The following is a 15,727-nucleotide window of genomic DNA, read 5'->3' on the forward strand; positions in this document are numbered from 1 at the left end:
TTAAAAAAAAAATTTATTTTTTTAGTAACCATCTATCGAAAATTTTCGTTTCTTTTACAAAAAATGTTTGTTGGGAGATATTAGAGAAAGCCCCAATAATTTAAATTTCGTCATCGGCTCATAAAGCCTACCAAATGACCATAACTGAATTAAGTCAAAAGACATCTCCATACCTCCTAACTACAGAGACACCCTGAACTATTCAGGTGCCATAATTAAAGTAGTTGCAGTGATTACTGTTAGAAGCAGTTTTATCACAAACACAAAGTGTCATTCTTGATTGATTGCAATATTTACAATGATAGAGAAAATATTAACAGCATTTTCCTGACAAGTTGCTGTTAGAAATAAGAAATTTATAATACTGCAAAAGAAATTTCAAACTTCAATAAAAATAAAGCATTATTTTAAAATAGATTTTTATTCCATAAAATATTTTTTATATTATTTCTAAATTAACTATTTTTATCAAAACATAGAGTTAAAAAATATTTTTTATGTATTTAAAAATGTTTTATTCCAAAAATTTTTTACTTACTAATCATACTTGTCTTCATATAATCCTAATTCAGATCCCAAGAACTCAGAATAAAGTCCCCAGCCCTATAGTATAAAAGTTATGAGAGAATCCAAAACTCTTAAACCCTAAACATTTTAATTATTCCAGATAAAATAAGTAGAACACGGAAACCATTAATAATAAATAACTAATGATTTAATTTGGAATTTTTCTACCAAGTTTAATGGCTGCTTTTTGGATATTAAAAAAAAACTATTTGACGTTAAAAATGTATCAGAAAATTATAAACATGTCTTGGTTTCAACTCTTATGAAAATTGATAAAAACAATTGATAACAATCACCATATAACCAGATGGAATATATATATATGCATATATATATATTATTTACTATATTTAGTACATGCAGCTTTCTGTTTATTATGATAACATTTTAGCACATTTATGTCTTTTGCTGAAATAGGTTAAAAATGAGTACTATTTTCAAATACCTAATTGATTTATTTTTTATCCAAATATTTCTACTTGCTTTTCTAAAAGTCATTAAAAAAGATTATTTGAAAAAAAAATACCTATACAAACGTTATAAATGTATTTTTATTCCTTTTGATACTAGATACTAATACGGGGTACGTAGCCAAATCTTTCAACAAAAAATAAGCACCTTTTAAGTATTTTTTAAGCACTCAAAATATACTTTTAAACACTATATACATTAAAAAATGCAAACTAATTTTCAACTAGTTTCTGACAAAGAACTCTTTTCTTGATTACATTAGCCATTATAAAATGATCGAGATCTGAGACAAGCTAGGGAGCTGAATCGTGACTGTCCTAGTGTATGTCAAAAGGAGCTCTTATAGAGGATCTTAATAGAAACAGTTTAAGGAAGATCATAGGTCTTCTTACTGGTCACTGCATCCTCAGGAGACACCTACACATAATGTGAATAGAATCCAATTCTCTTTGTCGGAGTTGTCATCTTGAAGAAGAGACATCACAACACATACTCTGTGATTGTGATGTCTATTCTGCTCAAAGATTTGAGCATTTAGGGCAGCATTGCGTCAATACCTGGGAACTGCAAGATGTTCCTGTAAGGTGCTTGCTGAACTTCATTTCAGCTATAGGGCTTTCTTGCTAATCGCGATTTAGGGTTTGGGTACAATAGACCTCTGGTTGATGTGCCCTGTTCGTCAGAGCTGCCCAACTTCTAAGTCTAAAAATGATCGTGAGATTTTTCGGTTCGCTATCAGAGGGTGGAAAATGAAGTCTGAAAGTGAGAATATCTTGCAAGATGCAACAGACTTGCTTATGAGAAAGCAATAATCTCACGGAATCCAGCTCAGTAGACGCACATACGGACTCGCAAGTATTTCATCAAGCATGTAAAATGATTGGCGCTTCCATACGCTATGAACCGACAGTACATGGAAATGAATTGTGAAAACGTTGAATAGAACAATGTAAAAGCACGCTTTTGCATAATACGTACCGAAAATTGAAATAGTAAAGAGAGAAAAATTCCAAACGGGAAAATTAAGCACTTTTTAATAACACCCCATGAAAAAAGCACCTTTAAGAAGGGCTTTTAAATAACAAAAATCGAAAATAAGCACCTTTAAGCACTTTTCAAAAACGCTACGCACCATGTAATAGTAGTTTTTGATCCTTTCAGATAACTACAAAAAAAGGCCAATTTTTTATTATAAAAAAAAAAACAGAATTCACCCTAATTTACCCAGAAAAATAGGTGTTGCTGATTTCGAACATTGACAGGTAATGATTACCAAGCCTAGTAGCATCCCAATAGTATCTACATAGCAGCGTCTGCCTCACCTTTGTGAGAGGATTAGTTCCATACTTGGTCAACACCTCTTTGTGTGAGCAAATTTGAAAGATATTGATACAGGGGAATCTTTTGTTTCCGGTTTTTCACACCTTTATTGAGCTGCAAGACAGCTCATGGCCCTGACTGGGCATACGATAAAAAAACCATAAGAATATAGAGGAACTAAGAACAATTAGCTCGTTAAATCAGGCTAGTCGATCAAAATCATAAAAAATAAAAGCTATAATGTAGACAAATAAACTAGAAAATATTAAAAAACAGCTTTTCTTTCGAAGCTTTCTTCTATCCTTCATTAAATGTTCATTTGTATATTATATATATATATATATATATATATATATATATATATATATATACACACATATACATATATATATTTCTTTTTTTAAAAATCATTTTTGGGACATGAAATGAATTATATTAATAAAGAATAAAACAAAAATTGGATTTTTTAACACTTGCATTTGATATAGGTATAAATATATTTACCTCAGCATAAGCTGTATGAAGTGGGAACCGAGAAGGAATTTCACTGTATTTCCTGTCCTCAACATACTTTCGAAACTCAGGAAAATTCTTTACAGAAAAGTTGAAGCATTGCTAAAAAAAAGAACATAATACAATTTGAAGGTATAGAAATAGCTTTAAAAATATTTATTTCATTCTATTACGTAAGAACTGAAATTATTAATATTAAAGTAGTTGATAAATTCTAAAAAGTTTAATTAATTGGCAAAACCTCATCTCCCCCCCCCCCCAAAAAAAAAAGAAAAATATAACTACAGTAAAAAATTTCTTACCAAATTACCTATAAATTGCCACTTATGGTATAACAGTCTAAATCGCAAAATTTATTTTAAAAAGTGTTTCGTTTTTAAATCAATTTAAAATAAAAGACTTTGCCAATTTAATCTTAAAAAGTAGACAGGTTATAAAAGCAACCCCTACTTTAAAACCAAAAAATCTTTGAAAACTCAACATATAATACCTGCAAGTGATGACCAGGAAGTGCTTCATGCAAAGCAAGAGACATCATCTCATATTTTGGTCTAAAATAAAAGAAAGGGGGCAACTATAAGTAAAAACGTAAAATTGCAGATAAATTTGGGAAAAATATTATTTGATAAATATTTAAACCTCTCAGCAATGTTTCCTTTGCTTAATCAAACGTCAGAAAAACACCACTCATAACTTAATCTAACCAATTTATTTTATTTCATAACTGTCGTTGAACAGCCGACCCAATTTTACGGGCTTAAGACTACTAATGTTCAACTCCATTGTCTTGTAATTTTGAACCCAATCCAGAAGACAAGGGAACTCCTGGATCGAGTATTGGGAGAAATTTGCCTTCGTGAAGGACTTTTTGATGGAGCAAACCCACATTTCCGTTACATAGAGAGGAAGACCACGAGAACCTCCCACGGTTATCCTGACGGCAAGGGGACTCTAACCCATGATCCGTCTAGCACTGAGGATATTTCATGTTAGAACTGTGGTCGGTGCAAGCCGGATATTGGATTCGCATCGAGTGGGATTCGAACCCTGTTTGCCTTACTGGAAGGTGAACGCTCTATCCCCTGAGCCATCGCGGCTCTAATCTAACCATTATCAATTTCAAACTATTTAAAAGTTTTATTAGCAATTTCATTAAAATTAATCAAAAGAATAATCAAATCAATAATGGGATCAAAGGCAAAGAAAGTTATTACCAAAAAAAAACCTAAAACGTTTAAAAAATTTCATGTCAAAAAAATTTTACAGTTTTTATTCAGTATACAGTTTTTCTTGAGAATTTCTTAACTTCAGTTTGACATAAATTCAATATTATAAATATTGAATATTTTGCATCTTTATTGAGCTGTAAGACAGCTCATGGCTGATTGGCCCTGGCATACATAGAATATATAGGAGCATAAAAACATAAGAATATATAAGAACTAGGACAATTGGCTTGTTAAATCAGGCAAGTCGATCAAAATGATAAAAATAAAAACTATAATGTAATATTCAATATTTATAAAAATATCAAAACACTTCGATTTTTGATGGGTTAAGACTTTTATCCATACAGAATGTATGTATATCAAGTTAACTATATTTCCCTACAGCCCAATATGTAAATGTTACAATAATTTTAAGAAATAACCTTTAACAAACGGTTAATTTTCAAAAAAGAGTCATAAAAGTGCTTTTTTTTAATCCCTGAAAATTATATAAAAATATGTGTATGAACAATATATATACAGTGGAGCATCGTTTATACGACGCTGAAGGGACCACCGAAAAACGTCGTAGAATCGATTTTTACTTCTAAAACTGAAACTAACTCTGTTTTCAGTTAATTTTAATGTTTAACGTGTTGATTTACATACATTTCTAAATTAGACAAAGCAAAACAAACAAATAACCAAAGAAGAAAAATTGCAGTGAGCAATTTGAATGCATGTTACCTTTAATTATATTTTCTTGCTATTGGTCTCTACAATGCTTTGAATAGCGAGTTGAACGTACTGCTTTCTATGACGCAATTTAAATTTCTAATCACGGCCAAATCTAATGGCTGAAGCGCACTTGTGCAATTTGCAGGAAAAAAGAGAGCTTTTACATTTTCCAAAATAATTAGTATCGATCACATAGGTCGATAAATAGCAAAATTTTACGCTTTTGCCTCTTCATAATATTGTCTAGTTTTTTTTCAGTCATCTAGTAAAAATTACAGTCGTCATCCAAGAATTCTTGTTGTCACCCTTTTCTGTATCATTCATGTTGGCAAATTCCACCCTTTTTTAAAATACACAAGAAAAAATAAAAAATTAAATAAACGTGAACAAAATCTAAAAACCGACGTATAACCAATTCTGTGCGTCGTATAAACGATATATTTTTGCATTAAAATGAATAGGAATGATTTGGGACCACACTAAAACGTCGTATAAATGTAAACGTTGTATAAGTGATCGTCGTATAAACGATGCTCCACTGTATATTCATTTTCAATTTTTGATTTGTTTTTTGCTTGAAATTTTAAAAAATTAACTTTTTAGGAAAAGCTAACATTCAGGGTGGGTTACTAGGACTTAAAGTTGGTTTTCCAGTAAGCAAGGAAAATTTAAAAAATATGTGTTTTAAACATTAAAAAATCATTTTAATAAACTTACGTATAATATAAATAAAAATTAGTAATTTTTTCTTGCGTGATAAATTTCAAAGCATGAGATAAAGAGGCCAACGTCACAATCTGGACAGTAGTACCGATTTTCCTTCCTACATCTCTTATTGTTTTCATCTCTTCTCTAATTATTTACAATTACCTTAAAAATATCCTGGTATTACCATCAGGTGTGTAAAATGAGAAATAAAATGTTTTCCAGGCAAAAGAAATGAATTAAGACTTATTCTTATTGGCGCGTTACTACTGAACACTACAGCCCGGAAATATGACGGGAGAGAGAAATTAAGGGCGAAACCTCGTCATTTTCACGGGAGCGAGAAGGAAGGGGTTAAACAATGTAACACAAAATAAAAAGTAAATTAAAGATTTGTTTAGAAGTCGAAATTGCTAAACCAAATTGAAAAATTATATTCATTATATAGATGCTAATACTTACACTGATTTAACATCCTTATTGAAATAAAATACTGCAGGTCGTACACCATCTGGAGTGCCAGCATAATAAAATCCAACGGGAGCATCATCTTCTACTGAAGGTGATGGTTCAATTCTATAACATATGATTAGTTTCAATTAAAAAATTTATAAAAGAGAAGCTTAATGCTGATTTATAACAGAAGTAGATAGTGTTATCTAATTTACAGAAATATCAATCCTACATATGATTAGTTTCAATTGAAAATTCATAAAAGAAGCTTAATGCTGGTTTATAACAGAAATAGATAGTGTTATCTAATTTAGAGAAATATCAATCCTACATATGATTACTTTTAATTAAAAATTTACAAAAGAAGCTTAATGCTAATTTATAACACAAGTAGATAGTGTTATGTAATTTACAGAAATATCAATCCTATGAATAATGGAAACTATGTTAGTAATATACAGAGTGTTTAGTAAAAAATGACTTAATTCAAAAATTCCAATCAGCTGTGAAATAAATAATTAGTGATAAAAAGGTAAAATAAATGATACATTGATAACAGAACCTATATAATTTTCAAAATTAGTTTCAAAAGTTGTTGCATTTCCATTATTCCTATAAAGAGTGTTTCAAAACCCAGAGTGAAATGAGGTTACAACCACAAGGAAGTCGTGTATTCCTTTGGAAAATGAGAGGTTTTTGTTCTTGATAATTTCACTATTATGGTAATTAGGCATAGTTTTTAAACAATATTAAACCCTGATTTGAATTGTCCCCTGCAAGAACTTTTCTAAATAATTAGCAACTTTTCTAAAAAATATATCAATGTAATCAAAATTATATGTGAAATCTTTATGGCTTTCATGTTTCTTTAATTTCACTGTGACGAATTGTGCTGCCGCCACAATTCACCACAACAAATTACTATTATAACTAATTTTTTCAGAATTAAATTTTCATTTTTCAGTACTTTTTTACTAGACATCTTGTACCAGCCAAATTTTTATCCGAGTAAGAAAAATAGAAGTAATTGAGCTCTAAAAAATGAGAAGTGATGCTTGGAGAAACCACTAATTAAAGTTTATTATATCCATATTCCAGCAATGCAAAACATGCCAAATTTCGTTAAGATATTGACTTTCACTTTTATATTTTTAGGTTATCTAACGTTTAAAAGCTTTAAACCTATCTAGAAATGTAAATAAAAATAATGAAATAAATTGTCGCTATTTTTATTTACATTACTGCCCTCAAAAAGATTTCAATTTGCAAAATTAAATGTAATGAAACCTTTTCTTTGATAAACAAAAGACTGAATTTTAAGAAATCAGAAACTTAACTAAATGTATAACTTAAATCATGTCTGCTGTTAATTTTTAAAAAATAATAATTTCAATGAAAAATAAAGAATTTTTCCTTAATTTTTATTTGAATATAGCTTAAAATAACTAATTTTTTACAAAATATCGTAAACAACAAATTTTGATATTAAAACATATAACTCACGAAAGCTCATCCTCAGGAATGCTTTTAAACAGCTTTTTTAACTTGGGGCAGATTTTGTTGAATATGAGATCTTTATAAGCTTCTAAAAGTTCTGCCTAAAGAATATTAAAAAATAAAAATAATTAATTACTACATAAAAATAATTTAGAAATGTACAAAAGCTTTACATGGATTGGACACTTTAATTTAAAGTTAAATTATTCACATTATGATATTTTTACTCAAATTTTCACACTATTATTATAAATTTATTTATATATGGTTTTTTTTTTTAAGAAAAGGCACAAAAACAAAAAGAAATGCCATGTTGGAGGCCAATATAAATAAGGTATAACTGTAATAGTAAAAAATGTATATTTAGATCCTAATTTAAAGTAACACCATTATATGTAAAATAACATGCAAGATTTGTAAGAAATAACATTTCACGGCATGTGCTGAACTCATTTGCTGATAAATAAAACTTGTAAAATAAAATAATTAAGACTTGCATAAAAACAATAAGTAACTAAATTAGTAGAATGACCGGTAGAAAGATAAAGCAGTGCTTTTTTTTTTCTAAGACTGAAGTCTCAATTTTTTACATTTTTTATGAAAAAGGTTTTAGATACTTTTAATAAATCAAAGTTATAAACTTTGGAGATCTATTTTAGTCGGCTGATGATAGGTCATGTCGACCTGATTAACACCAATGTAAAATTAAATCTGAATCTTTACACCTAAAAAGAAAAAACTAAATGAAAAGGTCATTAAATTGAGTTTCCAAGTTATAACTTACTGGCTTTTCAAAGAAAAATCTTGAATCACTTCTCAAAAGTTCTGTGAAATCTTTAATTGAAACATTTGTATATCCTAAAAACAACATCACCTAAATTAAATAAAACATTTCTGAATAAATGGCAGCTGAATCATACTGCTTCAAAAATTTACAAAATATGAAACATTGATTAAAAATTAAACATAAAATGCAATAAATTTAAAATAAGATTCGAGATGTCAAAGATTTGTGTTACCGAGAACAGCAATAATCAGTCAAAACTAAAACCCTTGTTGGTGTTTTAAAAGTTATATACAATCTGGACTAGTCCAGATTGATATTTTTATAGAATTTTTCTGCAACCGGCGCCATAAATTTTCTGTCATGCTTCATTCTTATATATTACAAAACACTTGTACTTACTAGTTTTTAGAGTTGAAATTAAACCTCTTATTCTTTTTTTTTAATTATTGCAAGACCAATTATTTTAGAAAAGAAATATTGGACTTAAATTCCAATTCCTTTCCCCTTACTTTTTAGGTGTTTTAATAGAATTTCCTGACATTTCCTTGATTTTTCCAGATTGATAAAATTCCCTAACTTTTTCCTGTTCACCCAGAAAGGGTTAACAATTAGTTACAATTTATAATACAACTTTTTTCTTTAATTCGACAGAAAAAAAGAGAATTCCTTATAATCCATTAAATTTACTCATCAAGAATATTCTTACTCTGTGAGAATATTTTCAGTTCACATCTCTTGTTATATACATACGCATATGTAAAAGCCCGACAATGCGGAAATTACACAATCTTAGTAACGCTTGCAATAAACATATTAGGTTATCCATTGTAAAAGTAATATTGCATTGAAAATATTATAAAAAATAAGTAGAATGAGATAAGTACTTTCTCGATTTCACCAGAAATTCGCTTCACTTCATTGAGGCCCATTTTGTGGACATCTTTAGGCAGCAGTTAATTCGAAAGAAAAAAAGAGAATTCCTTATAATCCATTAAATTTACACATCAAGAATATTCTTACTCTGTGAGAATATTTTCAGTTCACATCTCTTGTTATATACATACGCATATGTAAAAGCCCGACAATGCGGAAATTACACAATCTTAGTAACGCTTGCAATAAACATATTAGGTTATCCATTGTAAAAGTAATATTGCATTGAAAATATTATAAAAAATAAGTAGAATAAAATAAGTACTTTTTCGATTTCACCAGAAATTCGCTTCACTTCATTGAGGCCCATTTCGTGGACATCTTTAGGCAGCAAACGAAATCCCAAGTGAAAATCTAGACACAACTGGTAAAAAGTACTTCCTCCAGGCAAAGTCGATATACTAGGTAAACTACGAGCTTTTTTAATATATTCGCAATATATATTTATAGAACGCTTGCAATAAACATATTAGGTTATCCATTGTAAAAGTAATATTGCATTGAAAATATTATAAAAAATAAGTAGAATGAGATAAGTACTTTTTCGATTTCACCAGAAATTCGCTTCACTTCATTGAGGCCCATTTCGTGGACATCTTTAGGCAGCAGTTAATTCGAAAGAAAAAAAGAGAATTCCTTATAATCCATTAAATTTACTCATCAAGAATATTCTTACTCTGTGAGAATATTTTCAGTTCACATCTCTTGTTATATACATACGCATATGTAAAAGCCCGACAATGCGGAAATTACACAATCTTAGTAACGCTTGCAATAAACATATTAGGTTATCCATTGTAAAAGTAATATTGCATTGAAAATATTATAAAAAATAAGTAGAATGAGATAAGTACTTTTTCGATTTCACCAGAAATTCGCTTCACTTCATTGAGGCCCATTTCGTGGACATCTTTAGGCAGCAAACAAAATCCCAAGTGAAAATCTAGACACAACTGGTAAAAAATACTTCCTCCAGGCAAAGTCGATATACTAGGTAAACTACGAGCTTTTTTAATATATTCGCAATATATATTTATAGAACGCTTGCAATAAACATATTAGGTTATCCATTGTAAAAGTAATATTGCATTGAAAATATTATAAAAAATAAGTAGAATGAGATAAGTACTTTTTCGATTTCACCAGAAATTCGCTTCACTTCATTGAGGCCCATTTCGTGGACATCTTTAGGCAGCAAACGAAATCCCAAGTGAAAATCTAGGCACAACTGGTAAAAAGTACTTCCTCCAGGCAAAGTCGATATACTAGGTAAACTGCGAGCTTTTTTAATATATTCCTAAGAAAAAATTTAAAACAAAAGAATATGCTGAAACTTTGATAATAAGTTGGGTTTTTTTAAATAAAAAATAATTCAGTAACATACCTTTTCTAGGAATTCTTTTAATGTTTTAAATGCTGGCATAACATTTGAAGATATAGATTCAACAGCCTCTCTTTGTAAACTTTTTCTAAAAATATTAGAACAAAATAAGTCTCTTTATACAAAGAAAATACATTTAGCTGAAAATACATTCAGGACACTGAAAAATACATTTAGCTGAATTCAAACACTGGTAATAAATAATTACCAAAATAAATAATTAATGCTAACACACATTTTTATTGTAAACAGCTACTTTTAAAATATTTTGAACTAATAAAAAAATGTAGGGATTTAGGTTTCAATTCCTTCTACATAGATCATTATAAATTAAGCTATTGATTTGATTGTGCTATAGCAAAAATTTAGCTAAAAGAAGAAATTTGAAGAATAGTTCCTTTTCAAATAAAAGCAATTCAAAAAAGAAAGGTTTCAATAATGGTGCATATTTATTTACTGCAAAATGTAACTGTTAACACCAAAATTAATATTGTAAAATTCAAAATACCTATCCTATTTAAAAGAATCAATATATTAAGATCATTTTAAAAATATATTTTCAACAAATTTTACATTGTTATAAATGCATTCATTTCTGGTAGCTTTCGTCATAATACTGGAAAATATAATTGCAGTTCACACATATATGCTATAGCCAAACTACTACAACAAGAAATGTTTCCTAAAGTAAAAATGCATGCAACTTCTGGAAAGTATAAACCTAAAACAATCCAAACACGTTTTGAGGCAAAATTGTTTATAAATTCATTAATTTAACTCAATGAGCAAATTATTTTGCTGAATATCAAACACATAATTAATATTTCATGATACAAAAAATAGGATTAAAAAGTTATAGCAATTATCCTACTCTTATTATTTACTCCATGGTACTACAGTCCCTATTGTCCTCCCTAACAATTTACCAAAGTTGTCTGTTTTATATTTTTGATTTATAATTTTTTATTTTTAAAAGTCTTGAAGTCTCTTTCAACTTCATCAATCTATCTCACTTCAGTCTTCACAATTTTTGTTGATCATGGCCATTAAAAATCGTTTTCGTAACCTGATATCATCCATTCTTTCTATGTGTTCCAACAGATTACAAGCAATCATTAAATAAAAATGTATTTGATGAGGTCTCTAAAGACCAGAATACATTCTTTATCTCCCCGTGGCAGAATCGCAGCGACACGGCGACATTGTAGCAGAATGTTACATAGTTCTTACAGAAAGATTTTTTTTTTTGAAAAAAAAATTACTTTTCTTTTCTGCAGAAATTTACTTGTAATATTTGAAAAATGCATTTAGATAATTACTTTTTGACGCGCTCAATTTACGCCGATAGTATGGATAGTATCTTTTGATTGTATTTTCGGCAGTTATTGATATTGGTTTTGACGTGGATTTTAAATATCCCGATATATTTCTAACCATATGGAAAATTCAAAACGTTCATTTGATTATTTGCTTTTAAGGCAATAATTCAAACAAATGTTTGGCAGTTATTGCTATTGATTTCTCTATAGTTTTTAAGTCCGATATTTTTTATACAATATTATTTATTACAACCTAATCTCGAAACGAAAAACGTATTTGAGAAGTTATATTCGCGTGATTTTGTCATCGATCTTTTTTTTTTTTGGCAATTATTATTACGGATTTCATGATTTTCAATTATTCTTTTGATTGTGATGATTATTTACAAAGTGTGAAGAAGAAAATAATTAGTACGTTCTTCACCCCAGCAAAATGCGAGAATATCACCCATAATATTAGAATAAAAAAATTATTACATGATCAATTGAAAAAATAAATGTAGTTTTTTTCCTCTTTTTTGTAAACTCAGCGCATTTATTATTCTAAATGAGTAACATATATGTTTGTTATTATTAAAAGTATCTTGCAGAAAGTAATTAGTGATAGAGAGTTTTGACACAGCTAGCTCGAAAAAATTCTGCCATAGAGCTTTATCTTTTAGCAACAAATGTTCACGAAAAATATTTTTTATGATTATTTAATTTTAGTCACATAATAAAGATTTATTATTAAGTTCATAAAATAATAAAATACACATCTAAGATAGAATAACTTACATAGTGCATAGTTAAGAAAGGAAAAAATATTAACACATGGAAATTCGTAAAAAATATAGATTTTGTGACTTTACAAATGTTTTGATCCCATGTATCTGCAAATTATTACAGCATCTGCAGATTATTACTTTATCTAAGGTTTCTTTTTATTCTTAAAAAAAGCAAACAAACAGAGAGGAGAAAACTGCTGAAACCACTTTTTAAAATATCCTTTTAACAAGTTTCAAATAAAAATTTAAAAAGTAAAATTGAGAGAACACTGTATAGAACAAAAAATAAGATTTTTTTTTCCTTTACTATATTACAGGCCTACATGTATTGGGATTTATTCCTTTTTTTTTTTTAGTATGATAGAATGAAACTCAATTTAAATTTAAACAACAAAGTTCTTATGTATTATATACAGTGCACAAAATAAAAAACTGACCACCCAGAATAACTTTTGGCCTAATGATTGGAACTTCACATTCTTCGATTCTATTATAATGATTCAAGAGGGTGATTTCAAATATACAAATTAATAAGTGCAAATGATATTTTAAGTTACAAAAGTAGATACAAAAATGCACTTTCTCTTGAGTAAACATACCTTTTTTTTTCTAGGGATTCAGATATCTGACCCCCATTTTTTTTTTTTTTTTTTTTTAATTCTATTTCTCAAGAACTATTCAGCCTGATTTCATTCAAAGTTTATGTTCTTTAAAATAATGTAAAAAGCTGTATACCGTAAAATTCAAAATTTTTTCAACTATTACTAAATAAAATAATACAAAACAATAAATATTTACTAAAATTTGTTTTTTGTACGAAATTATATTTAGGTAAACAAATTTTATAATTGCATGCAAAAATGTTTTGATTCAGATATGGCGAAATATGCAAAAAGTAAAATAAATATTAAGAGAACTAAGCTTTAGGCCGCTTTCCTGACCAAACTATAGGGACCCTACTTCCCTGATTACAGCTACCCCCTATATTTTGGAGGTCAGAAATCTGAGTTGGTCAAAAAATACATATAATTATTCAGAAAAAATGCATTTTTGTGACCAATTTCGTAATTTAAACCATTGCCTGCTGTAATTAACTAGCATTTCTGAGATCACTTCCTCAAACCATTAAGATTGAGTCCTAGAACAAAAGAGTTGAATCATTAGATCAAAAGTTATTTAGGGGGGTCCATTTTTTATTTTGCACACTGTACATAAAAACCGCACATTTGAAAATTTTGCTAGCTGTAAAATAGATAAAGCTGAATTATATACATTTATTATCATTGTCTGATAGTGTTAAGGTTACAGACAAATTTGGGACTCATGAAGATAATGCAGCAGATTTACACCTTAAATTTTCCTACTGGGTCAAAAGGTGATAGATACCATTGATTGCAGTTTAAAAATATGATATTGTGAAGATAGTTACTTAATATCTAGCATGTCAAAACGATTGAAAATTTTAGCTGCATTTTAATTTAAAAACATTGTGCAACACACACTTTTTACTCGAGATAGAATCAGGTACTGATAAGAATGGTTTATAAAAAACACAATCTTCAGGCCTTTTTGTGAGGAGATCTGATTGATCTAAGACAGCCAACTGGTCAGGGACTGTAACCTAAACCAGAAATAAAAACCAGCCATGAAAAAAATTTCAAAAACTATAGTGACTTTAAAAAATAATTTATTGAACTTACCACAGAAACAGCATTAAAAGTTAATTCTTCTTTTATACCTTTCTTCATTAAGTCAATAATTTGAGATATCTATAAAAAAATTAGATGGAATTTTTCAGAGGAAATTTTAACATTCTTTGTTTAAAGATAATGAATGTGTTTATGTTGTTTGCTTGAACAAAAGTATTGGAACAAAATGAAAACAAGTTCATCTAATTGGAATCTTGCAACAAAGGAATTTCTTTTTTTAATAGTTTTAATTACTAAATTTGAAACTCATAACCGATCTTGGTTACCAGAGTCCTATTTATCTATAAATTAATTGAAACAAAAGATTTTTTTCTTAAATATTAAGTTACTCAAATCCTTTTTATATGATAAAATATATAACTTTGTTCGCCTTTCTTATTAAATTTCCATATTTAGTCATAAATTTTCCTTAATCAATAACTGATTTGAAAGAAAAAAAATCTGGGTAACATTTCCATTGAACAAAATTAAATTAAAGTTTCACTAATAGAATGAACATAAACATATGAAGAAAAAAAAAAGAAACATACCTTTACCTTTTAAAAATGCACAAATTTTTCATATACCACTTAAATAAAACTTATAATTTTTGCAATCTACATTTTAAAATATTTCTTTCAACTCATCCAGTTTTAAAATTCTAAAAAGTGAACTAGCTGTATATTGCGTCAAATTAGATACATAATTGCTAATTAAAGAACTCTATAAGGTATTCTAAAGAATTAAAGAATATTGATTCCAAATTTACAATTTCAATAGAAATCAATCTGTCAGATATTACAATGAATAAGTATATCATTACACTTTATAAATATATATATATAACATTTTTTCTTTATACCTGGACAGGTAAAGCAGCAAATCTTGATAATAATTTCTGATAATCCTCAATGCTTTCATATTTCATAGCCAAAATAAGTCGTACAAACTCAGTTTGAGGTCCTTCTAAAAAGTTGAGAGGGAGGTAATACCTATTGAATACATTATATCATTGTAAACGTAATTCAAGTTTTTCAATTAAAAATTTTAGAATAAATGCTTTTTAAATCTTGATTATGAAACATAAATGAACTTGATATTCATAACTTAAAAAAAATAGCATTCAGGTTTATCATAGTATAATAAACTGCAAATGCAATGACATTTCTTATTTTTTCAGAACCTTCTTAATAAAAAAATTTGTTAAAAAAAGCATTTTTTTATGTCTGTGATATGTTCTAAAATCTTATGTAAAAAAAAAAGAAGAAATTCTGTTGCATTTTGAGCATTTAATGATTCAAGATTTAAATGCATTTTAAATCTTTATTATGAAACATAAATGAACTTGATATTCATAACTTTAAAAAAAATAGCATTCAG

At 28.1% G+C, this 15,727-nt stretch overlaps 1 protein-coding gene across 5 annotated transcripts in view; it reads right to left on the reverse strand.

The window, feature by feature from the left end:
* The window catches only part of LOC107456618 (uncharacterized), a 35,295-nt gene that overhangs the window by 9,998 nt on the left and 9,570 nt on the right, over positions 1–15,727 (reverse strand). For 4 of the 5 annotated variants that reach the window (XM_087151905.1, XM_087151906.1, XM_087151907.1 and 1 more), the window contains exons 4-14: positions 15,210–15,339; positions 14,360–14,428; positions 14,162–14,280; positions 10,576–10,661; positions 9,458–9,624; positions 8,257–8,346; positions 7,479–7,573; positions 5,985–6,098; positions 3,362–3,422; positions 2,863–2,973; positions 539–603 (exon numbers count right to left, since the gene is read on the reverse strand). In XM_087151905.1, coding sequence (XP_087008031.1) covers positions 539–603; positions 2,863–2,973; positions 3,362–3,422; positions 5,985–6,098; positions 7,479–7,573; positions 8,257–8,346; positions 9,458–9,624; positions 10,576–10,661; positions 14,162–14,280; positions 14,360–14,428; positions 15,210–15,339 — 1,107 coding nt within the window. The remainder of the gene's footprint in view (positions 1–538; positions 604–2,862; positions 2,974–3,361; positions 3,423–5,984; positions 6,099–7,478; positions 7,574–8,256; positions 8,347–9,457; positions 9,625–10,575; positions 10,662–14,161; positions 14,281–14,359; positions 14,429–15,209; positions 15,340–15,727) is intronic. The other variant, XR_015429251.1, reaches the window with a different exon arrangement.

This window comes from Parasteatoda tepidariorum, chromosome 9, assembly GCF_982258835.1.
Source record: "Parasteatoda tepidariorum strain Cologne lab strain chromosome 9, Ptep-v5.0, whole genome shotgun sequence".
In the NCBI taxonomy this organism is placed as follows: Eukaryota; Metazoa; Arthropoda; class Arachnida; order Araneae; family Theridiidae; genus Parasteatoda; species Parasteatoda tepidariorum.